This window comes from Haemorhous mexicanus, chromosome 4 (assembly GCF_027477595.1).
Source record: "Haemorhous mexicanus isolate bHaeMex1 chromosome 4, bHaeMex1.pri, whole genome shotgun sequence".
NCBI classification, from domain to species: Eukaryota; Metazoa; Chordata; class Aves; order Passeriformes; family Fringillidae; genus Haemorhous; species Haemorhous mexicanus.
The window spans coordinates 46,025,083-46,051,047 of record NC_082344.1 but is presented as its reverse complement, the minus strand read 5'-3'; the positions used below and the strand labels follow the sequence as shown (position 1 = coordinate 46,051,047).

General features: G+C 41.2%; 1 protein-coding gene across 1 annotated transcript in view; it reads left to right on the top strand.

Moving 5' to 3' along the window:
* Positions 1–4,112: 4,112 nt before the first annotated feature.
* Positions 4,113–25,965, top strand: part of MTNR1A (melatonin receptor 1A) — a 50,661-nt gene continuing 28,808 nt past the window's right edge. The window contains exon 1 of the mRNA XM_059845634.1: positions 4,113–4,519. Coding sequence (XP_059701617.1) covers positions 4,327–4,519 — 193 coding nt within the window. The 5' untranslated portion in view covers positions 4,113–4,326. The remainder of the gene's footprint in view (positions 4,520–25,965) is intronic.

Below are 25,965 nucleotides of genomic sequence, written 5' to 3'. Positions count from 1 at the left end.
CACTACTGCTCACCACAGAAACACACTGCCAAGTTGGCTTACCTCATTTTTTTCCACCTCAGTTCTAAGATAGTTTCAGCTTTTCACTGTGGAAATACCTATTGTGACTGAGCAGAATAGAGTCTGCATTTATATATTTCATGCAGCTCTTGGGCGTTTCTGAAGGAGAGAAGGGCACCAAAACATAAAGGATATCAGAAGCTGCTGCTTCTCTGCCACAGGCACCACAACTTACTTACCTCCCTGTTCCAGTACAGCCCTCCAAGGCCTTCCTCCCATATTTGTATTCGTCAGCCCCTTCTAAGATATCTTATCTGCCATCAGCCTCCACAGCTATTTCTTCCGATGTAAAAAAACCACACTGTACCATGGTGAAAACTTCTCCTTAAGGAGACAAATGTTCTGCCTTTTGCCTTCCCACTCCTTCCCACTCTGCCAGGCACCCACACCAGGATGCTCTCAGTACCTGCCCCGGTTACTGGTCATCTCAGCCCCATGTGCCAGGCAGTCTCCATTCTGTTACTCAAAGAACCAGCTGAACTGTTGATTTCTTCTCATGTTTTCTGTATTTCCATCTATCTTTTCAGATGGATGGTGCTCCCTCAACTCATCTATTGTCCTGGCTGCGTAGTTTTAAGAGCTTCTCCATAGGAAAGCCAACCAGGACCCAAGGAAAACCTGAACCCAGGCTGTGCCCAGACCACAGTCTCACAGAACCTAAGAGCAGCAGGCAGAGCCAAATGCTGACAAAAGGCTTAACTGCTAGCCCTAGGCAGGACAAAAAGAAGACTCAGGCCTTGCACTCATCCAGAGAGACCAGACTGAATCAACAGGAGACAGGAACAAAACCTACCAAAAACTACAACACTAGTTCAAGATCCGCCAGGAAACTTGGCTGGGGACAGAATGAGCAACAGGTACGTCCCAAACACTTCAAGCAAAACAAAAAAACTCAAGCAAGACCAAGGACTCTTTATGACAGATCAGACAAGTTCCGTATTTCGTCATGTAATAAGATCTCTGCCAACATTGCTCACTACAGTGAAGTCAACTCTGATGTAAATTATTATAATAGGGGGTGGCTTGCCCAGGTGATTTGCTTGTTCTTCTGCCCTGATCTTATCTTACGCTGTTTTCATCTAAAGGATCATTTAACTTCACCCAGTTGTGCTTTAAAAATGCATATGTAGAAAAAGAGTAGAAAATGTGAGGGCAGAGAGACCAGCCTCAGATGATGTAAGAAACAATACCAAACTGCCTCTAAGATTGTCTGACTGACTCTGAATGTTGATGAGTGTGAAGGAGCCTGATGTTGTTAGATCTGCTCCTCTACAGTTTTCACAGCTTGCTTGTTTTGGGTGGCATCTTAAAGTCTCTAACTCTCCAGAATGTGAGTAAACACAAGCAAAACCTTAAAGAGCAGCATTTTCTAGTATGAGGTGTCTTTGTCAAGGTGAGAGGGAGCAAAGAGAAAGCTGTCCCACTCCCTGATGGGACAGGGGGAAAGTGGTGGAGCTGGCCCACATCCTGATGCCCATCTCCCACTCTGCAGGAAACAAATCCAACACACAGAGCAGCAGCGCAAGGCTTCTCAATGTACAATGGCCCTTGCTGGTGCTTGGGTCACCCTTAGCTCTCACACAGGGTTTTCTGGTAATGACGCCTTAGGACATCTTCAGTCCCCTTTTCAAAAAGCTTTCCCTTCCCACCAAACAAGCAGCCTTGGTCCAGAGCACGTTCTTTTCACAAGACTAAAATGGGATGGATGGAGCGATATCTCCATTCCCCTGTGGGTCTAAATTACAAATATGTCACTGAACATGCCAGGAATGAGATAAATAACAGCAGTTCCTGCATGGACAAGATTCCCTTTCTTTGAAGAAAAATCCTGGGCTGATCCTCATCGTCGCTCTACCTTCTAGTTAAAAATACCTGACCTTGTGAAACTTCACAGCCGCCTCTGGGCAGCGAGCCCCTCCCTGTTCAGTCAAACACCCGTGGAGGTCTACTGAGGACCAGGCAGTTCTGCCGGTCTCCACGTGTGGTTGCCCTTGATCTGATATCCCCCCGATACTGGCTCCTCCTATTTTTAATCTTCTCCCACAGCTTGATAACCTAGTTGTTATGCACCTACACGGACACATGCACTAACCTGCCGGGGGGATGGAGGGCGAGGGTTGGTGGTGGGGGGATGTGGCTGTCATGGGTGGGTGTGTGCACACCACCCCCCTCTGCCCAGTGGCTGCGGCGCCGCGCTGAGGGGTTCTCCTGCAACCTCCTCTTGTGGTGCGGGCTGCTGCTCTCCATCTCCCGTGATGGATGGGCTTTGGATGCTTGCTGCTCGGGAAGCAGTGAGAAGGAATGCTGTGTAGTGCCGACACATCTCCCCGGGACTACTGTTTATCGGGGCGGCGGGAAAACACGCTGCCGGAATATTGAGCATTTAATAAGTCAGTAAGTGATCAAATAAATCAGCACTTCCCGCACCAAACACAAGCGGTCTCATTCAACAGCGGGAGGCTGAGCAGCGGTGCTCCTCGCTCCGCTGCCCGCGGTGGTGTAAGAAAACCGTGGGTGAATGGGAAGCTCGGGGTTTCCCTGGCACTCAGCCGTGCAGACTGGGACTGCGGCGCCTGCCGGGGAGGGGTGCCGCTGCTGCCTCCATCTCCACCGCCACCGCCACCGCCCTGCCTGTCCGCGCCCCTCCGCGGCTGCGGGCCGGCCGCTCCCGCGCTGTCCTGTCACACCCGCGGCGTTACGTAACTGCTGGTGACAACGGTGGCTTTGGTTATCCCTCACCTCGGGCTGCCACGGGACACAGCGCCGTCAGCCCGGTGCTGGGCGCAGGCTGCGCCGCATGAGCGCCTCCCGCCCCGCGCTGAGCCGCGCACGACACGGCCTGCGCCGCGCCAGGAGGAGCCCCGCGCTCCCGCTGCGGACCCCCCGCTCCCGCTGCGGACCCCCCGCTCGCCCCCGCAGTCGCAGCAGCCCCGTGAGCGGAGGCTCCGGGCGGGACGGCGGTGGGTGCGCGGGGCCGCCCCTGGCCGCCAGCACCGCGCCCAGCCCTGCGCTCCGCGGAACACAGCGCGCACGGCCATCCGCCCTGGCAGCCCGTTATTCTGAATGGGAGAGTGATTCCCACGCCCAGTTTGCTCTGAGATTTTCAACAGCTCTATGCCATACGAGCGAGAAGATTCAGTCAGAAGAAAGCGCATTTTTTTTAAAATTTAATTTATTTACCAGTGCGCCCACCGCACGAGGGGGTGAAGGGGGTACCCTATTCAGTCAACTGGTCCTCCTCGCGGCTGGGCAATGGCTCCCTGTTCCCTCCTTTCTTTGAAGCAAATGCTGCTTTTTGGGAACAGGGGATCCAGACTTCACCGGGCTCGTAGGGGTGGCACGGGGCATCCCCGCTACCTTTTTCTCTGTCTTCCCTGTGCAGACCGCCCCCGCTGCCCAGGGTGCGGGGGAGGAAGAAAGGCTGCAGGGGAGGAAGGAGGGGGGACTGCCGAGGCGGTGCGTGTCCCCCCCGCCGCCCCCTCGCTGCGGCAGCACGTGGTGCTCCCGGGACGCGGGTCCTCAGACGCCCCCCTTGCCCAGCCAGCCAGTCTCCTTCGCGAGGAGCTTTTTATAGCAGCCCCGACCCGCTCCCCGATGGGAGGTTTCTCGCCGCGCTCACGTTACCGTGCGGGTGCGATGTTAAATAAAGGAGGGGGAGGAGGGGAGGGGAGTTCGGCGGGCGCCTAATTAAGAGCCGGCGTTAACCAGGAGGGCTAAAAATAGCGCCGAGCGCTGCAAACCACCCAACCGCAGGCAGCAAGCCCCGTCGATCCCTGCCGCGCCTCCGCCGGTGAATGGAGCGGCCGGCGCTGAATGGAGCGGCCGGGAGCATGAATGGGGAAGCGGAGCGCGCCGTGAATGGGGCGGCGCGGGCGCCGCGGGGGGGCGCTGTGGCGCCGCGCGGCAGCAGCTGGAGCCCCGGCCGCGCACGTGCCGGCGCGGGGGCGGCTCGGTGTCACCTGGCGGCAGCGGTGGCGGCGGGCGGGGCGGCGGCGCGGGCGGGCTATAAAAGTGTCCCGCCGCGGCACATGCACACTTCGGGGAAACTTCCTGCCTGGAGTGGCGGCGCCGGCCGCTATGGGAGGTGCGCCCGCTCCCGCCTGCCCCGCTCCGCCCTAGGGCGGGCAGCCCCGCGGCGCAGGGCGGCCGCCACCGCGACCACCGCCCCGACCTGACCCGCCCTGTCCTGCCCCCGCCGGAGGCAGCGGTGGCGAGCGCACCCGCCCCGCCCGTACCCGGCTGTGCCCCGGGAGGTTCGGCGGCAGGATGAGAGTGAACGAGAGCGAGCTGAACAGCTCCGTCCTCCCGCGGGACCCGCCGGCCGAGGGCGCCCCGCGCCGCCAGCCCTGGGTGACCTCTACTTTGGCCGCCATCCTCATCTTCACCATCGCGGTGGACCTGCTGGGCAACCTCTTGGTCATCCTCTCTGTCTACCGCAACAAGAAGCTGCGAAACGCTGGTAAGGGGCGACGGGGAGGCCCGGGGGCGCCGCCCGGGCTGGGGTGGGTGGGGGTCCCGTGGCCCCGGGGTGCAGCGCCGTGGCCTCTTCGTCTGCCCGTGAAACTTTCCCCGAGCGCGGAACTCCGGGGTTGGGCTCTTCGTCTCCATCCCCAGCTGGCGGTTATAGGCTGTGACAGATGCCAAGAGCTCCGTCTTTCCTGCCGAGTCGGTAATCGAGCGGGAAAGGGTATTTTTAGCTCCCGCCACTGAATCCTGGTGCTATTTTTAGCTCTCGGCAGTTCCCACCTAGCAAAAGAGGATGGCAAGTAAGTCGTATTTAAGAATGAAATTTAGACACGGTACTGGGGATGCTGCCTTGGCATACAGTGTGATGCTATTCTTCTGATTGATTTTCTTTGAGTTACAGAAATGTCTTCAGTAACAAATTCTATGGTTGGAGCTTCAATTCAAGCGAATACGAAGTTATAAACATTGCAGGATTCAGACAATTCCCTCCCCCCACCTTTGTTCGTCTCCTACTTGCTGTCTAGGTCTTTGGGGAATGGAAAACATCTAACAGAAAACAGCTTTAGGCACTTTAAAAAAAAATCAGTCTCTAATTTTGACAGGATAGAATCTGTGCTGGTCTATTGAGTAAATCCCTCTTAGTTCATGGATTATTGGTCAGACAGGCAGGAACTTCTTCAGATTCATTCTGCTTTATCATGTCAGACCAGCTGCTGCGCACGTGTACCAAATCTGTGCACTCCAAACCCTATGCATCTTTCATTGAAAAAAATACAGGAGCATGGGAAGAGAGCTGTACTGGTAATGAAAGCAGAATTTCACTCCATGACAACTGAGAAGCTGCTTTTATTTTTTTCACAACTGGGCTGTCAAGGTCTTCATTACTACTGCACTAAGTTCATTAGTTAGTGGTTTAAAATTCACCTGAGGGGGAACTTGAGCTAGCCTAAGAAAGGTATCTAGTACTAGACTCTGGCAAACAGTGGCATGCTTATCTTTCTGAGGTTAATTCAGGTAATTCTAGTGGATTGTCTGCTTCAGTTTCATTCAGCCATAGAGGAATGCCACACACAAGATCAAAATGAAGAATAACAGATTTTAATTTTTTTCCTCCCTACAATTTCCACTGATGTAAATTCTGAAAGCTCTATTATCTTCCTGCTTTCATTGGAGAAATTTCATTTGCTGGAGCTGGCAGGGTAACACGTGCATGTAATTGAGAGGAGGCTCCAACTCCAGAAGTCCAAGTGAGCACTTGACTACCCTTGTTCCCTGGCAGACTTTAGCTGGAGGGAGAAAGGGTTGAGACAGGCATATTACTTGGGTTACTCTAGGGGAATGGGTGATTTTCTCCACCTTCTTAATTAATAATTCTATGCTTTAGCACTTCTGTGAGTAGTTTGCAGTATGAATGAGTCTGGTAAAGTCTGAAACAAGCATGGTGTCTTTTTTCTGGAGACATAACTGACTCCTTGGGCTCTGTGTGTGTGCATACTCTCTGCTGTAGATATCATGTAATCCCTCCTGAATCTCGACACCTGCTCACTTGCTCACTCTTACTGCATTTCTTGTTCTTGCCTTTTCTGTCATAGTGACTGTTAAGAACTGCAATAAACTGACAAAAACTAGGATAGTAGAGCATTCTTCTGAACAGAAGTTGTTTGAGACTGGAACATGAACTAGATACTGCTTGACCCTCTGAAATTAAGGATTAATTTAAACAAGTACATACTTGGTACAATGTGGTGAATAGTTTTTAGTCTTGATTTAGAAGAAAAATAGGAGCAAGCTTTTAAAGCTCTTAAGCTTCAGGGTTTTTTTCTTTAAAATATTGGGGGGGTTAGTAAATGGATTAAAGGATTCTTTGGAAATAACACAAGTTTTAAAAAGATGTTTTAAGTGTTCTTGACTAATCCTGTAAAAACCTGTGCCTGGGATAACTTTATTTATGTGAGCACCACTATTTAATTGGGCCTTCAGTTAGGGCTTACTCAGGCAAATAAATTTGTAACAGGGAGTAAGTATTTAGAAGACCCTGGCCTAATATTTGTAAGTTTGAAGACTAAAGTCTCCCAAGTCTTGTTTTTCCTAATTCAGATTATTCAGGATGAGATTACATTGACAATAATCTGATTTATCCATACAACTAATTTGTAACTTGGTAATGCAAAAGGCAGTTATGACTTTTTACAGAAATGTAATAAGAAAGAAACTTCTACTTTTGCAACAACTTATATTAATTAAGTCTTGGTGGCACATTTATTGAGGAAAAAGGACACAGGATGAAAATTCTACTGGAAAAAGGTCAGGGAGGAACAGAAGATACCTCCTGAAGAAAATGTATCTCCCTGAAGATTTTCTTCCCTCTTTGCAAGAGAGGACTAACAGAAATAAGGAGTATTTAACCCTTTCACAAAATGGTGGATTTGGTGGGGGAAAACATCTTTCATCTCTGTCCTACTCTCTATTATATACATATGTATTGGAAGATACTACAAATTGAACCTGTGGACTTACAATTTAAAAAGTGCATTGGGGAATAGTAGGAAGGCCTAGAAAAACCTTCTCAACAAGTGGTGTAACCTTCCTGACAGTCAGAAGGTTAGTAAAAGACACTGATCAAAGCAGAGAAGTCAGTAACTGAAAGAAGTTTGTCTCAGCAAGCGAGGAGTGTCTGATACTACAGACTCCTTCATAGGCACAAGCATGACTTCAATAGATGCTCTTCTAGACACAGAAGCTGATGATGCAACTGGTAGGATCCTCTTTTATTTAATGTACTTGACTTGTAATAAGTTTCATAGTTCTGGTCTGTTATTTCTTTTATGGTGGCTTGTAATCCAAGAGGTGCCTGACACCAATTCAGTCCTGATGGGAACAGCTGCAATTTAAAGCTGACCTACCCAAAGACTGAATTTGGTTTATGATATCTGTAATCTTTTAACTTTGAAACAAAGTTCAAGGGAAACATTCAAGGCATAAGGATTTTAATGACCGTATCTTGGTAGCGTGTCTGTGCAGCTTGAACTTTAAACTGATGTGCCTTCTTTAATAGCTAATTTTCAAAAAGAATGAGAACAGATCATTTAAAAAATAAGTTTTGTGTAAATCCTTGTCTCATTTACCCTTATAAATATTCATAGATCAGAAATAAGGTCATTCAACAGATCCACCCTGGGAAGATGCAATAACTAGCCTTAGAGAAGGTGTATTAAAAAACTCTTGTACTTTCAATGAGTGGAATTTTTACTTGAAACTGTCAGCATGGAATCAGAGCATCTCAGAAAACTGAGGAGATCATTTAAGTGATCTGTGTAATACTACAGACAAATTTGTTGATTGCTGGTATCCTTATGCCTTTGTTGTTACCCACACCAAGAAAAACAATGCATCAAGAACAAGGTGAGGGAGCAGTTCTAAGTCTTTGACTGTGGAGATTAGTTTTCTGCTAGTGACATTAAAATGTCAGTATCCGCCTGTTCTTTCGGTGACAGGTGGATTTGGGTATTTAGTGATTGCAGGACTGGACCATTCTTAAAGTCAGCGAAGAAAGTTTTCTTGAGTGGTATTACACCTCTTGCTCTTCTTTCTCTTCCTTTTGAAACTGTTCTCTTGGCCTGGCGGGTTGCTTTTTTTCTGGGTGCTTCGTGTGCTGAGGTCCAAAGGTTCCCCGACTACCCCCTCCCATGGAGTCCAGTGTGGGAAGGGAGGCCCAGCAGTCTCAGCCTCACTCCTGTGCACTTGTCCTGTCTGCTAACACTTGGCATGGATTGGGATAATCTAGGGACTGATGCCAAGGTGGTAACTAGCACCTACTAAGTCAGGGCAGAAAGCTGCTTCTCACTGATCTCTGTTCTGTGCTAGGTTTATTTGGGTTTTTGTACTTTTTTCTGGTTTTCCAGGTCCTGGGCCCAAATGTTTTGTTGCTAAAACTTTGTTACTAGTGAAGAAGGCATAGAGGAAGTTTGACATTGCTGAGGGCGCTGGGCAACAAGATACAGTTAATTTCATTAGGACTGCACGCATGCTTAAACTTACCTATTGGTGGTAACTACTTTTCTAAATGAGATGGCAATGACAAAGGGAAAAAACCCCAATGTTTGCATGCTCAATCTACCTCACCTGCTTTAGATCCCAAGAGTTCTATGAAGACAGGTCTGTGAGTGCTCAAAGAATACAATGAACTCAAGGGTAATATTGAGTAAGGGTAATCTCTCTAAAATCTCTTCAGATCAGTGACGGCACTCTTGAAAGAACTAACTAACACAGTTACTTATGATTTTTTTTTTCCATTCTTTGCTGAAAACTACAACCATTGCAGAATTAGGGTTGGGAATCTTTCAGTAAGAATTTAATTTTGGAGGCTTTTCAAACTGGCCCTGGATTTTGATTTAAGCAGTGAAAGGATCTAGTTGAAGAGTGCTCCTCTCTTCTAGAAAAAAAAATTTAAAAATAAGGATGGAGCTATATTTTGATAACTAGATTGGAGATATCATCAGCCTTTTCAGAAAAATGTTGTTCTTGATGATGTTTTGTTTTTTAGTTTTAAAATTGTAATATTAAATGCAATAGTAAAGATTGTTTTATCTGATAAATGAAACTCCTTTTGTGAATTGAGACTAATGAAATCCTTCTTTTTGTCACAGGTGAACCTTGGACTTCATTTTGTGCCCTGAGAGACTATGGGTAGCCCGACAAATCCTTGACTCAAGGAAGAGAGCTTAGAAGATCAAGTTATAGCACAAATTCAGGGTTCTGATAAAAACTGAGATGTTGATGGCAATGAACATTATTTCAGAAATTAATTACTTCCAGTATTAAAAATGGTAAGCTGTTTGGGAGAAGGGAAAATGTCTAGAGGAGATACTGAATTTTGCCAATTGTTGAACAGAAGTGAGCATAAAAATACAGTTTCAATAAAGTTGTTCCTCAGACTGGTTTTGATTGAATAATTTACTGAATCAAAAACTTGCTTCAAAGGCTTGTTTAAATGGTCCTGTGCTGTTAGTGACCCAAAGGTAGAGGTGAGTATACCAAATAATTAATAATCTTACTAATGTGTCTGTCAAGCTCATGTGTTTCTTCTTTTTGCAAGATTATGCATTTTGAAGTTTTTAGAGACATTGCTTTTTCTAGTGTAGCTGCTGCCAGTGGGCAGTGATACTCATATGCTCTACTATTTCCTATCTCTTTTAGGTTTTTTTGAGGAGTTTTCACTTTTCTCATGAAGTTTTTTTTTCATCTTTAATTTTTTCATTAGCAATGTCCGATTTGTTTATATTCTTATCCCTTTCCTATTTCTTCTCACACTATCTGCTTTCCTTTCATAACAGAGATATTTCATGTCTTTCCAGCAGTCAGACATCAGCAAGTCTAGGCTAGTGACAGGAAATGCTACCAAGAGAAGGCATCCAGTGGCAATGTCCATTCTGTTCTCTGGTCAGGCTTGCTTTCCTAGGGCAGTAGAAAATTTGTAGTGTCAATTCAATGCTAGGCATCACAGTTTAGTTTTGTAACATCAATAAGAACTTGTCCCCCTTGCTGTTGGCAGTTTTTCTTCTAGACACATCTCTGAGCTGCCTTAAATACCATGTGTCCACACCTGAGAAACAATTACAGACCTGTGTTTCTGGAGGACAGGTGTTACTAAGAATTCCTCAGGATAACAAAAAACATATTGCTAACAATGCAAAAAATGTTTGCATATTGAATGAGCAAACAAATGTGTATTTAATGTGCGTTTTTAAGTAATGCTTGGGACTATAATACAAATGCTGCTAGTAAACAAACCCCAAGTTCTTTCCAAATCTAGCCCTCTTGAAGTCACAGGTAGACAGGTGGGATAATCAAGGTTTCAAGTAGAGCAGCAACTGAAAGTAATCAGCAAAGCTGTTGACAACATTTAGATTTTAACTTCTGTGGCTTCTAAGCAGCTTTGTGGTAGTCACTGACCAGTATATGTAAAAAGTTCCATGTTCTATTGGTTATTTTAATGAGGAGGCAGACTTCCCTTCCTTAAAGAAGAGCTTAACACCAGCAGTAAAAGTTTTCAGCTCATTCTTTTCATTTTATACATTTCCTAATACAGTACCAGGTTGTATAGTTAGATATGCTTTTTGAAGAAGAGGTATTAGACTACTGGCCTTCATAAAAATTCAGGTCTTGATTATATCAGAGGATCCTGTGCTTGAGTTAGGAGCCTGAATTGTTTTGTTTGGGTTTTGGGCAGGGTGGTAGGTTGGGTTTTCTTGGTGGTGGAGGACTCATCTTTTCCATTGCAAGAATTCCACTAAAGTCCTTCAATACTTCATTTGGACTCTCTACCCGTCCTAAGAACCCCTGTTCTCTGAAATGAGAGACAGCAGAAGCAGACAATTTTAGACACCTATATGCATGACCAAGCGCTGAAATTCTCTAGTCAAACACAGACTAAGTAGCTGGAATGGTTTATGGATGTTTTCAGATTAATTATCTTTTCAGTTAACACATTTAAACTGACTGTTCAGCTACCTTATTGTGAAAGTTGGACTGGATATGTACTTTTTTTCATTTAGGCCTACAGAAACCTCATTCAGCATGATATCTACGTGGTATTCTACCCGTGGTGCTGAAGTATAAGGTCTGTTTATGTCATATCACCATGGGGTGGTTGGTTTGTTTGGGGTTTGGTTTTGGCTGCAAATGCAAGGTTAGCAAAATTGATTTGTATTCAGTGAGAGGTCACCAAGCAGAGGTAGTTTGCCCCTGTGCTGACTGAGGTCAGCTCCATGCTTGGTATTGAGGTCAATGTGACTTCTTTTTTAGTCAGCTGTTTCAGCTGTATCAAGTAAAAGCCTATTGAGGTTTTGGTGCAGCTGCCAGAACTTTGTTATTCAGCCAGACCAAGTGGCCAGTTCTGTGAGATTAACCAGTGTGGTGAGTGGGCATGAGTACAGGGATCAGCTTTGAAAATTGATATCCAGTCATACCATGCAGAAGTTCCACCAAGTCTTTGCATTCCGGGAAAAAAAAAAAGAATTTTTTTGTTCCCCAGTAGTGACTACAGGTTTCATTTCATGTTTCTGTTTTCCAGAGTGACTGATAAACAGTTTTGTACTCCTTAGTTTAACTTGATTTTTAAGGACACCTTCATCTCCCTGTCTGTGTTTGGGAGACACTTCATTTTCACAGGAGAAAGAGTCTAGTACAGCTAGGGTGTGACATTTTTATTAAGAATGTTTTGAAAATATGGGAGTTGCATATTATGAAGAATCAAAGTTTGCATAAATGCAAATTAATAATTTACTTTAGTTGCATTTTTCTTTTATTTTGGATGAAGAATTCATGGTCTTCAAATAGAGCATTTTAATGTAAAATACAAACTATCTTAATTATAGTAATTATTTACGTTGAAGGTGTCTCCAGATTATCTCTGACAGTGTAATGCTGAGGTCTGCCTTCTGTAATTTGAGTATTGCAATGTGCATCAACTAACATGCAGGTTCACATAATATTAATCTACTTTTTAAATCCTAGGTTCTTCCCCACATTACCATTTTTCCATATTACATCTCTGAACCTCCCCTGAATCTGTCACTGAATTAGCTCTCACTTAGAACACAGGATTGAATGGGTTCTTTTCGGTCATCAAATACAACTTTCAGGTGTTGTGCATATTCACAGAAATCCTTTTGGAATCATCTTGGCCCAAGTGAAGAAGAGTGTTGATACATTGGAAGGTGGTTTAGTGAGGTTTTGGATGCTGCATGAAATGTTCAAGGCCATGTTCAATGATGCTTTGAGCAACGTTGAGCAAAGGCCAGTTCTGTGATGCTTTTGTGTAGTGGAAGGTGTCCCTGCCCCTAGCAGGGGGTTGGAACTAAATGATCTTTAAGGTCCCTTTCAGCCCCACCCTTCTATGATTCCCATTGCCTGAATGTATCCTCTGTCAGTTTATATGCTTTTGCTGTTGTACCAGTATTACATTGCTATTGTACCAATATAGCATTGCTGTTCCTGTAATGAGAATGAAAGTATCACCTCTTGACTGTTGCTTTGCTGGTCAAAGAAAGGTTGATATCACATTCTGTTAGTCTTTCTACAAAATAACCTTTCCCCTTTGCAAGGACACACCCTCTCCAGAAGTATGCCTAATCTCTGGAAATAGCTTCCCTAAAAGTGAAATCCTGATATTACTGAAATCAATAGCAAATCTCCTACCAAGGCCAGTCCCTGTCTCGCTTCACTTTTTATCTCTGCAATACTTGCCAGTGAGGAAGAAGGCTGATGTCCTGCTCAAAGCCTTAAACCCAAAGTGTGGTAAGCAGAGAAGTCTTCCATAACTCTGGAGTTGGAATAGGATTTTAGTTGGATCACTGATTGTGTTGTAATAAAGTTGAATGCAGGTAAGGGTCATGAGTGCCTGACCTGTATATCCTGAGGTGGGTGCATTGTAGGAAGCCACTTATGATTTCATGTATAGTAGGTATGCAAGCTATTAAGTCTGGAAATTGATGCTTCAAGAGCACACTTGGGAATCAAGAAAACACAAGAGGCCACCAATGATTGCTACTTTGTAGGGTTACAGATGGGAATGCTGTCCTTTGTAGGCTTACAAATGGGAATTATTACTTAGAACAGTTTTACTTGTACTAGAGTTGTCTGGTCCGATCACACAAGTATATTCTTGATGTATTTGTCCTTTTCTACTTTCTAGGAACACATTGTTCTTTCTTACATGCATTAATCAGAGGAAATTGGGGGTTTGCTGCTGTAGCCTGTCTAGATGGATGTTTCTGTTGTGAATTATATGATCACATGTGTATGATGTTCCTTTTGAAGTTTCTCAGTCTGGCTGTCTGTGACCACTAATTTTTCAGGTGTTTTTTTGTTTGGTTTTTTCTGTTGTGTTTTTTTTTTTTTCCCTCATCTGAAGAACTGTACTGTTGAGAATCTCTTCAGTGCTTATAAACCCATCTTATTCTCCGTTCCTGATGAGGTAACACATTCCAACATCTGTCACTAAGGATTTTCATGGCATAGGCTGTGTTTTGTCTTGGGTATGTACAGAACCACATTTGTATTAAAGCACATGTCAATCCTACTGATTTTTACCATGTTGCAGAAGTTATTCAAACCAAAGGTTGCTTAATTTTGTGTAGTTTGAATTTACAGATCCAGAAACATTTCCTCTAATTTGGTGTTGTTTGCAGAAAGGACCTTTTCATTTAACCTTTTTTTTTTTCCCTACTGCAACATCTCCTGGCACATAGTAACTCATACTTTTGCTATTGCTTGTGGATAGACACACTCCAGAAATTAGTCTTTCATACACAGGAGAAAAATATTTAGCATTTCTGAGGGGAAGGAGGATAGTAATCTTTACCTTTGCTGCACCTAGACACAGGCGGTGGCCTTAGTTCTTAGGATAAATTAGAAGAATTTTGGTGTTTTTTAATTCATGGTTATTGAGACAGCTTCCCATGGGAATTTTTGTATTCATGAGTGTCATGTACACATAATCTTCCTTGGCCAAGCTCATTCTAACTGTTCTGGATGCAGACTTTCAGGACTACAGAGTTTACAAAGTAATCCACATCAAGCTCAGTAAAAGAGCTTTTCATCTCCTCTGTATACTGGTAAGTATGAAGAAGAGAGCAATTTGTGTCTTAGCATATATTAAATATCTAGTGTAGGGCTCAAAATACAGTCAGATATTCTTGCTCTTGCAGCAAAGGTTTTTGAACAATGTTTTGGCAAATAATTGGGCATTTTATTTTCACTTATGAATTTGTGTGCATACTGTTGTTTTTTGCAGCTGTTCTGATTCCTTTTTCCTTTGCCCCTTCAGTGCATCCCACTACTGCAATGCCTGATAATCACTATGAACATTTTGCTGGTTGGTGGGACACTGCCTTGATTTTCTTAATTTTTGTGGTAGAATAATTGTCTCCTTTGTAGGCAATCCCAAAAAATATTTTGTATTTACCTAACATATCCACTTTTGTTCAATGACTTCTGCATGTTCCTGTGAATTTGATGTGCTTTGCTCATCACACATTTGCACTTTTTCTTTGGATGATCCATACCCGTTAGGTATTTTGCTGAGGATGGCACAAAGATGACCACTCCTGTATTGAAGAACAACTTTTCAGTAGTCTTGCTAAACTGTTTTCTGCTGGATTTTTTGTTTTCCTTTGTTTTTTTTTTCCCCCCTACATTTTTCCAGAGTGTCAGGTTTTTTCTGAAAGGCTTTTCTTTCAGCGTTGTTGTTGACTGGTCTGTCCCTCATGGTCCCCTTTACACATTCTGTCAAAACTGATATTTATACACTCTAAAAATAGAATTCTGAGATGCTCCAGAATTCTTAGGGGCATTAGGAATATTATCATTTTAGATTAAGTGCTGCTTTTGTAATTATTCCTGGTAAGAATTTCTAATGCATAATTTGCATAATCTAGGGGAGACTCTACAGTTGTGGGAAGTTTGCACTTGTACCTTGTTAATACCACTTGTAGCTGTTCTTATCTGCACCATGACCTAAAGGGGTGGCTGAATCTTATTTGCAGAAGTATGAATGGAAAAAAATAAGGCGTACAAGATAAGTTTAAGCAGCCTAGTGGGTGTAGAATTTGCAGTCTGCTTGTTATTGGTGCTTGTTTTGTACTGGGATGTCCCATCTGTCACAAGAGTGATGCATCTTTTCATTGCAAGCTTTTTTCATTGCTAGTGGGTGTTTTGTTTTCCTTTTCTCAAGCTATTGCAGTGGCAGGCCTTTGCTGCCAGAATGTTTCCTGGGGTAAAGCTGCCTGAGCAAGTCTTTCTAGTGCAGACATAAGTATCACCAAAGCAGTGAATTGATTTCAAAGATCTTTTGCTTTTATAGGTATTCATATTATCTCCTGTCCCCATATTTACTCAGAAAACTTTCTTGATCAAATTCAAATTTCACAGAAATTTCACCTGTTTCTGTCTTTTGAATTGCTCATCATTCGTTGTGATGACTGGACAGAATATTTGCTTACTTTACTCAAAACCAAAAAACTTTCTTGTCTTGCAAATAAATCTCCAAATCATGGATTTACTTGTGTTGTTTTTGTTCTACTCTCTTATACAGGTATTCCATTGAAGTAAATGAAATTTTCAGTAGTAACATTGCAAGGCAGCTCCAGTATGTTTCATTTAAGCTAATTCCTATTCTTAAGACATATTTACAGCATTATTTTGAGGATTTATTTGGTTGGAACATTTTTTACATATTTATTTGATAAGTGCAAATGCAGTATGTGATCAAATACTTTCTTATAGAAAGATAAAATGTTGACTTTTTAGTGCAATGGAAATAAATGACTGTCTAATGATCATCTGTAAAGTAAAATTATTTTGTGACCTCTATATTCAGAAACTCTGAGCCTGTGCTGAGGTAAGAAAAGAGTCATATGAGCTGACAAATTAGGAATGCAGTGTAAATGGAAAAATTGGATTACTATGTCAGCTATAGTAGGGCACTCATTAGTCTTTAATCCTAAACCCATCCTTCCTCTCACAGGTCTAATTATTGAGTTGGTTATTAGAAGTATGGTACTACTCTCTCCATGGTACCTCTCTGCTCGAGGCTGGAGTCTCTGTTTTAACAGAGTCTGCTCTCAGGAGTAAAAGCCCCACCCCACACCTGGTGATTACAGCTGCAGTAATTCTGGTGCTCCTGGTGAACAGGAAGGGTCTCACTGCAAACTCTCATTCTTGCAAGGTGATGCCAGATCACAGGGTGTCGTTCAGCTAGCAGCCTCAAAATGGTGCTGTTCTTTCATGCTTGCTTTAATTTCTCTTGCTTTGGGAAACGAAATGGGACCCTTCAGAGTCCAGAATATTTCAGGAGGAGTTTTTTGCTGTTAGTGCCATTTGATAAGTATAGTTGATAGGTATTGATATAGTTGATAAGTACCCTGACTTATTTGCCCTGAACTTAATTATTCAACTTAGTTTTTAGCTCCAATTTGGAATTCTTCTTGGCCACTGTGCAGAACAGTGCACCTGCTCAAGGATACCTCTGCACCATCTGCAAAATGGATGTGCATGGAGCTAGATGCCATCATTAAAAAAACTTGATACAAAGAGGCTTTCCAGAAGGTTCTTCACTTTTGTTCCCATCTTGCTTCCACCAGGTTTCTCATCATCTTAGATTGCACTGTTAAGGGAATGCATTTGATTCAGTCCTTGTACTTGATCATTATCTGACAGGGATAATGAAACATTTTGTTGCTCAGAAGTAAAACAAAACAGCATGTTATCCAGCATGTCCTAAAGGTCTATATAATACATACAAGTGGGCATCGTTAATTTGGTCCTTTTTTCTTGCCCTTTTTTTCTCTGGAGTGTTAAGCAGCTTTAGGTTGTTTTTCCAGCTCTTCAGCAAATGGCAACAATGCTGTTGTTTTTGCTCCTCTGGAAGAGCAGACTTAAAGTCTTCTATCGAAATCCTAATGAAAGGGCATTAGTTGCCCTTTTCCTTCCTGTCTTCCAGAACCATCTTCCCAGTCCTCTGTAGACTTCATTGACTCCATATCCATACTCAAAGTTCAGATGTGACCTTTATCTTTCAATCTCTGTCCATATGTTGAATACTAAATTTCTGAGCACTTGCATACATGTCACCTCCATCTTGTTCTCCCTGAGATTTTTGCTTTTAGGACTGTCCTTTTTGTTCTTCTATCTGTCATGAATTTTCCATATTTGTTCCCAGCCAAAGCTTATAAATCATTACATTTCATTTGATATTCTCATAGGTCTTGCTTTATGGCATGATTTTCAGGCCATCAGTATATAAATCCATTGGCTTCTATTGCTTTTTTCAGTCCCTAGACAATTTTTTTGGTCTACATGTGTTTTCTATATCAAACTCTGTTTCATTTTAAGCTATGACTATGTTTAGGAAACAATGACTTTAAGATTACTCTTTATCACTTCATATATTCTGCATCTATATCAAATGCCTTCAGTTTACAAATCACTGTGAAACACCAGGAATGTTCAGCTATGAAGTCTTTTCTACATGTACAGATAGGCTTGATAGCATTCCATTTAATGATTACTGCTAGTAGTATCTGGAAGTACAACAACGAAACTTCAGTCAAAACGATTTCCAAAGATAGAAATTTTTTATTAAGTTGGAGAAAAAGAGTTGAACAATCTGAAATGTAGCATTTAGGATTTACTGATAAGTATTTGCTGATTCTTGCTGTTCAACTTTTTGTTTGGCTTATGGACACTGGACAATACAGTCTGCTTGGAGTTAAGCTGTTTAAATCAGTACCTATTGCTTTGTTAATTGTCCAGACAGATGGCTTCTTTTAGTGGATCAGCATTGCCTTCAAAATTTCATGTGCTGGCACTGTTCAGAAAGGAGGGGCAATGGAAAAATGAATTATTAGGAATTTTGAAATTAATCTCAATGAAGTGAAGCAAATCGTAGAATAATTTTGAATGTAAAATTCCCATTTTCTAGTTTTGGGAATCCGGAAAAGAAGTCACTGCATGTTTTTCTGTCACTAGTGACTTTTACTGATACAGGTAACTATTGCTTGGATCTAAACTGATTTTCCTGATAACACTATAAAGCCCTTCAAGCAGTAGTAGTGTATGCACTGTGCAAACTGTTGACACCAAAAAAAGATGACAGAAGTATGTAATGAAAAAACAAGAGTAAGGCCTTTCTAAGTATGGAACAAAATTTTCCAACCACATGATTTTTTTTTTTCAGAATTCTATTCTTATCTTGGGAAGCATTTTCCAAGAAAATTAAATACTATCTGGAACTGACATCAGTCTGTTTTATTTGAACCCATACTGTTTATATGTTTGTTGACCTTTTTTTGAGGCATGTGCAATGCTTAGTAATTTCTTATCAGCTGAGAATGAATTTCCTTCTTATTTTACAACTGTCTCCTGTTGCATCTACTGTTGTAATATTGTAAAAGCCCAGTTTCTAAGCCATTTTTGGTCTTCACTGTTCGGGTGATAGTGGCTTGTATGTAGGTAGTATTATAGTTCTGCTACTGAATCTACTTGTTCCAATACTTAATGTTCTCATGGACATTACTCAGCATCATTCTGGAACAGTCTTTTGCCCCAGTGTGACAGCCATAGTTCTTTATCCTAAGGAACTGCAGAAGATATCTTCCACAGCACCTCTGTGCCATAAAGAAGCCTGGTACCAAACTATAACTGCAGCTTTTCTTCCAACTTGGTTTTTCATAGAATGAACATATTTAATACATTTAATTTCTTTTACTACTTCCCCAATTTTATCTGATCCATCTTTCTGCTTTCTGTCACTTACTTTCTTCAGTGTCTCCTCATATTCTCTCTGAATTTGTATCCTGTCTTTAGCTATTGCATGGATGCCTGTAGTGTCCCTCCTGGATCTTTTGTCAGTGTTGTATTAATCCACTATTGATTTTATCCCCAAAAAGAATAAAAAAATATTTATAATGTGCCTAGCATGCACATTTTAGCTGAGTGTTTTTTTAAATATCGTTTTTCTTTCTTTCAGAACAGTTAATTTTTTGTATCACCTATTTGATCATCTGATCCTAAATGCTGTGTAAGTTCTGTGTATAGACTCTTCTTATTTCTTAATAGTTGTCTTAGGATCTTCAAGACCAATACAATGCCCACAGCCTCTCAAGGAGTTTTAGGTGCTTCAGAGTGAGATTTATTTGAGCGATGGATGCATGTTCTGACCATGCCTAGCATGGTTAGTTTAGCATATTTAGGTATAGCAAAAAGGAAGCTTTTCAACTTCAATGGTTCTGTAATACTTTTTGAGAGAAACTATTAAGAACTATCCTTATTCTGGACTGTTGATTCACTAAGGTCGTTTCACCTTGGGCATTTTGGATCCTTTCACATCTTACATGTGTTGGGTAAGACAATATCAGACTGTCTTACCTGAGTGAGACCTATTATCTCTGTAAAGTGAGTATCCATAATAAGGCAGTATGTTGACTTCAGTCACTTTAAAAAGCTTGAGAGAACCTCTAAATACTGTGAGAGGTGCTAAGTTTCTCTGATCCCAAGCCTTATATGCTGTTTATTCCATAGTACTTTAGAGATGAGGCAGAGATTTGTGAATTTATGTTTGGGGTAAGTCGCCTGTTCTGAATATTGGAAATTGTGATTTTATTTCCCACATTTGTGACCCATTTCTTCAAGACATGTGGCTTTATATAGAATGCAGACTATTGTCCTGTGTGGGGCCGGGAGCTGGACTCAATAGTCCTTGTGGGTCCCTTTCAACTCAGAATATTCTGTGATATATCATTGCATATAGTAATTTCTGAACTTCAAGTTTCATACTCTCCCTCCTCTTCTGTTAGTGTTCTATGAGTCTGTCAGTATGCAAATCAGTCTTGATCTTCCCATACATTTTTAAACAATTGTTGTGCAGCTTGTGAAATTCTGTAAATGTACCTTGTATGATGCATAAACAACTTTGAAACACTTGAATTTTCCTCCAAACATCCTTTATTATAAATTCATTTTGCTTACAAAAGTCAATGAATATGAATACTCAATGAGTATGTCCAATACACCTTCAAAAAATGAAATTATTCAGATAATTGGATGGTTTTTTATAATCATGTACTGACACAAGTGAAGTTGCCCAGCTGGTTTTGGATGAGGTGATAAAGTGAAGATAACATTAGGCGATTTTTTTTTTTCTTTGATTGTTCAAAAACGTGTCATTTTGAGAGGCATCAGTTAGGCAAGGCTGGGGGATTTAATGAGACTTATTCAGCTGATCCTTGGTTCAGCTACAGCATGGTCTTTACAGTACAGATGTAGCTAAACATTTGTTACTGGATTACAGGTACTGGATACTGTGACCTCCCTCTAAAACATCTTAATTTCCAACATTTTCATATAATACCATTTAAAACTCCCGTGTCAATTTGTCTTTTTGATCTGGTATGTCATGAAGATCATTCACTAGTGATGCAAGTCCCATAGGCCGTGGGAATTCCTTTAGCTTTATGTCAGCCCTTTAAGCCATGCTGTTTAATCGACTTTTCTGCCTCATATTGCCTATCTTCAATGAAAATAGAGCTTTTAGACATTTTCACTCAAATGACAGTTCAAGTACCTAATATGTCCCAGAATATATTTTCTGTCACTTTTTGCATCAGTACTTAAAGCTTGTGGTATTCTTCACTGAGCTGGCCCTAAAATCTTTATTTTACCAGGTGGAGTATCATCTCTTCCCCTACACTTCCATAGCTTTCCATACTGTTGAACTCAGAAGCTTCACAGAAGACACTGTACTCTGTCACAAGCAGTAGATGGGTTTGAGTTGCATATCTCTCCTTGCTAGATTGCCCCCATCAAAGAAGTTGCCATTGTTTTAAAGTGTTTATCCAGAAAAAAGCACTCTTCTGTACTTGCTGGGAAATCTACAGTGCTGCTTATTTACAGGCAGTTCTGTCTGTTTTCTCTTACCCCCAGCATGTCTGATGATCACGTCCAGAAGACTGCAGGATATCTGTGAATAAATTGACAGTAAATTTTACAGGTCTCCTTTAGCTTGTGAATTTCTAAACTTCTAATAAAATTGTTTATGTCCTTGTAAACAAGGTGAAATACCAGTCAATTGTGACCATGCATGTGTGAAAATTCTACTGACAGCCATAAAGTAGTCATAAAATATAGGCTTGGCATAGCTTTAAAATCTCTACAAGAAAAGCTAATACTGTTTGCTGCTCTAGCTATGGTCTTTGCCTCTTAAATTGTGGACTTCAGAACTTTCTGGAAAGTTTCTGTTCCGCTCACACTGATGTTTATACGTTGATGTTAATTTTAAGGGCTAATGAGTGACTTTGACTTAGAAGTATTATCATCAGAGAGCATTAACAAGCATTTTACATTAAAACATTAGTCTGGCTCTAGCAGCCAAATGTTCTCTCTCAAAAAAGCTAAGTTAATCAGAGTAGACTCCTGAAAATTCTTGTCCCTGAAGAAGATAAGTAGCAGAGCTGAGGTCATAGAGTAAACCACAAATCAAGCCACTTGCATGGCTCAAAGAATTGTTAGCACAGCTGTAAACTGTAAACAGAAATTTTCTAAAAAGCATTTCAGTGGTCCCTCTGTTTATAGTGCAGTGATTAAAAAAATTGAAACTCCCATGACCAGTTTATGGGGAAAGCACAAATATGGAAAGAGTCTTGCTTTCATTTCCAAAAGCCTTATCTACTAATTTGAAAAAGATATTTTAAACCAGAGGAAAAGGATGAAATAGGCTTATGTTTATAGCAACAGAAATTAAATTACATAGCAGTAGGAATAATACCAATTTCATGCTTTTATCTATACTGCTCATCATGGACTGATCTTCTATGTAGTAAACGTTGCAAAAGCACCAAAAAAAGACTTCCCTCTTAAAAGGGTTACACTTAAGCCATTATGAACTTAGTTTGTGCAATTGTTTATTATTTGAAGTCTGATCAAAGCAGTATTCCAGATTTCTCTGCTAGTCATTCATTCCAGATGTGTCAGAGCTATAACTTGTATTACAATTGGACAAGACGTGGCAGACTGAAAGACTGTTTGATGTTTATGTACTGTGTATATCATATACTAAGGGAAATATATCCCTATTATGTGATATCTTTTGTATTGCTCAGAGCAGCACCCCTTACAATAATAATTTCATTTATCATTAACACCTGCATAGCTTTGCTGCACATTGTCTGCCCTTTCTGTATGTGAGAATACACCTTGTGATATATTTAACTTCAAACCTAATTTCAGGTGGACTGAATATCTCAAACTGTTCTGATCAATTCAGTGTCATATTTCATCTATTGTATGAAAATCCAGAGCCATCTGCTCCCTTGAATTCCCTTGAAGCTGTGTGGATTTTTTACCTTGAACTGAGATTCTCAGTGGATTTTAATAGCTGTGGTATTGCCCGCATTTTGTTGTGTGAAAGTAGGGTGTCTGTGCCACTATAGAGTTTGGCAGTTTTCTCCTTAATCTGCTTTAAATCAAAAAACCACATCCTTAACTCCTGTTAGCCTTCCAGTACCTAAAGCTGAGGGAACTGTTCTTCTCCAGGCTGAGCAGCTCCAACTCTTTCAGTCTGCCTGCCTAGGAGAGGTGCTCCAGTCCTCTGATCAGCTTTGTGGCCCTCCTTTGGACCTGCTCCAGCAGGTCCACATTGTTCTTGTGGTGGGGACCCCACAGCTGGATGCAGTGTTCTGGGTGGGGTCTCAGCAGAGCAGAGGGACAGAATTCCTTCCCTGTCCCTGCTGGCCACACTCCTTTGGGCACACAAGCCCAGGACATGTTTGGCTCTCTGGGCTGGGAGTGCTCATTGCTGGGTCGTGTTGAGCTTTGTGTCACCAAAACCCCCGAGCAATGCTCCTCGAGTCAAGGGCATTGGCACAGCAAGACTGCAGTTCAGAAAAACTGAGGGGTGAAAAGCAAGTACTAGCTTCTCTACCCTGACTTTGGAGTAGAGAAGACAGCAGGAAAGTTGGAGTCACAGGAGCATTTTTGAGATACAGCTTCTTCTAGCTGAAGAGTGTACAATGTACATCCTTCCTGTACTGTTTGTTATGGGCAAGCACAGAGTTGTGATGATCTGTAAGAATCAGCAATTTTCTCTTTCTCTCCTTGAGATAAAAGATTTTTTGTGTTTTGAGAGCTACTGACTGGGAAATAGTTTATTCTGTCCTCTTCAGAAAAACCTGGATGGGCAGGCAAGGCTTTACAGTTTGCTGTAAGGACTTTTTTAGAAATTCAGTTTCTGCTGTCTTTCAAATATAGTCACCTCACAGAGAACGCACATCATGTTTCTTTTTGTCTATTTTTCACATGACCATTTTTGTACAAGTGAAGAGGACAGAAGGTGGTCACTGGTGGGTTGTTGTGGTTTAGTTATTTTTCAGACAGCATTCTTTTTCAGGGCAGTTCCGTTTGAACATGTAAACATCTTAAGGATATTGAATGCCCCAGTCAAACAATGCTTATCCCTGAAGCTAACATATGTTGAAATGCTTTTGCAGTGCTTAGCTATGCATGTCACTACTGAAGTGTCTGGAACTGAAAGCCATTATGAAGACTTTTTTTGTTTAGTTTTTCTTTTTTTCTTTCTTGTCTAAACTGAATTTAAGATTAAAATGTAAACAAACAGAGTGCTGACACTAAATTTACAAGTCCCAGGAATACTTCAGTTATTTCAGATAGTTCTGTCTTCATCTTATTGCAACACCTCCACAAAAGCAGATCATGATTGATGTATTAAACATCTAGGGGGAAGAATAGCTTCAGTGCCAGTTATACTTGAGAAGAAGAGGCAAAAGTATTTTGTTTTCTATCCAGATACTCAAGGCACTTTCTGCTCAAATGACTCAACTCTTCTTGTGGTAAACAAAGTATTCAAGATGAAGTTCCTAAGACATGTTTTCTAGCAATAGTGACTGAAAGATTTCTTGTGTCCCTGTATCTACATGCCTCCTATGCCCATGCTCCAGTCACTCATGGATTTATCTAAAATCAAAATTTATTCCAACACACTGCATTCCCCTTTGGCTTATCCTTAGCTGCTTGAATTGTCACAAAAGTCATATTCATAAAGGCAGCTGCTTTCCATCAAAATAAAATTTGTGATGCTGTTTTTTGCGTACTGATAGACCAAATCTGTGCATGTCAATTGTAGTCCAAAATTCAGAAAGAAATTTCAGTTAAATTTTCTAGGGTGTATATGTTTTTGTTTTTTTAAGTTAATTCCCAGGTGGTTCTACATTTTACCCCGTCTTTCAAAATTTTTCATATGAAAGATGTTATGAATGATATGAAACAGCCAGGTTTTTTTCTGGTTTCTAAAGGCAAATGGATGGTTTGAAAGTGACAAATTTGATCATTTCCAGAAAGAAAATATTGACTATTTTCTGTCAGTGATTCTTTCCCCTAATCACGTCTTTTAAGCTAAATGTCCCTTTTTGCAGTTTTTTTTTTTTCTCCCAAAATTTCAAGGAGTGTGACTGTCATAAGGGAACGTCATTTCTCTTTAGAAATGAGATGAGGTTGCTACCTCAGAGACTGTCAAGCCAAATCTGCCTGATGTATATGCTTTGTGAATAATATCATTAACAACTGCATGAAGCAGAAAGTCTCTTTAGACTCCATCTGCATTGTAGTTATCCAGGATGGAAAAATGTCTCACGGCAGTATTTTCAACAGTTTACAAATTATATAGCCACAGTGATTGCTGTCTGATTTTTGCCTGGCAGATAGTAGTGGCTAAAAAATGATCTATGACATTACAATGGCTTTTGAATACTGAATGCAATGTATAAACATGACCTTAAAAAGAATGTATAAAACATTTGGGTATTTACTAATATATATATATATATATATATATATATATATATTTTTACACATTTGTTTTTAATTGGAAATTTTGCTTTGTTCCACTATGCGTCTCTTCAACCATTTAGTCTTTGGGGAATTTAGAAAACAGCATGAATAGCTCCCAAAATATTGGATGTGTCAAATTCTATAGGGATGAGAGTCAACAACTGTAGGAGAATGTCAAGGAATCAATCTGCCTCTTATCCTACCTAACTTAGCATCAGCTGTACTAACATGACCCTAAAAAAGGATCTCCTCAACCAATTCATTACTGGATTTCAGAATCTTTCTGCTTAATTCTGTGCTGTAAGGTTATGGAGTAAAAACTGAGTTTACATCTATGCATACAGGAACTACTTTCTTATTCTCTTCAGAGTTATTTCTCTTCCTGCTTCTAATAACATGTGAAAATGATGAAGAGAACTCAAAAGTATAGCCATCAATTTGTGAGGAGCCTATCTTTGTCACATGTCTGTGAGGCATACAAAAACTAAAAATACATAATCATTTTCCAATAACATAATATGAGAAATATTCAGTTGCCCTTTATCCCTCACCCAAGACTTTATGAAGAAAATTCTCAAAAGATTTTGACCAGTTAGAAATCTACTTTGTCCTGTGAATTGTCTTGTTGAGGTGTATGGCAGAAAATGTCTACATATGTTGAAATGTTGAAAGTTTTTGAAGGCAAAATCTTTAATTTTAAATTATATCAGATTTTGGTTTTGCTTCAAGATAGATTAAAACTTTGTGAAAAATAAAAAAAAAAACTTCTAATATTTTTTTAGTTTAAAATAAGGGTTTTTTTCTGTAGCTTGAAAGTAGCAAGGTATGGTTTAACAATGAGGTTTCCATACTTGTGTGTTGAAAACAGTATTTATCTTCTTGCTGAAGTTTAGTTTGGTTTTTTTTCCCCTGAAAGTTGTTTCCAGCACCCTACTGATGTTAATGATCCAGTACTCTTTCAGAATTCTCAGAGCCTAATTATGAAAGCTTGGTAAGTTTGGTATGTTGCCAAATTCACTTTCAGATTCTGTTTCCTTT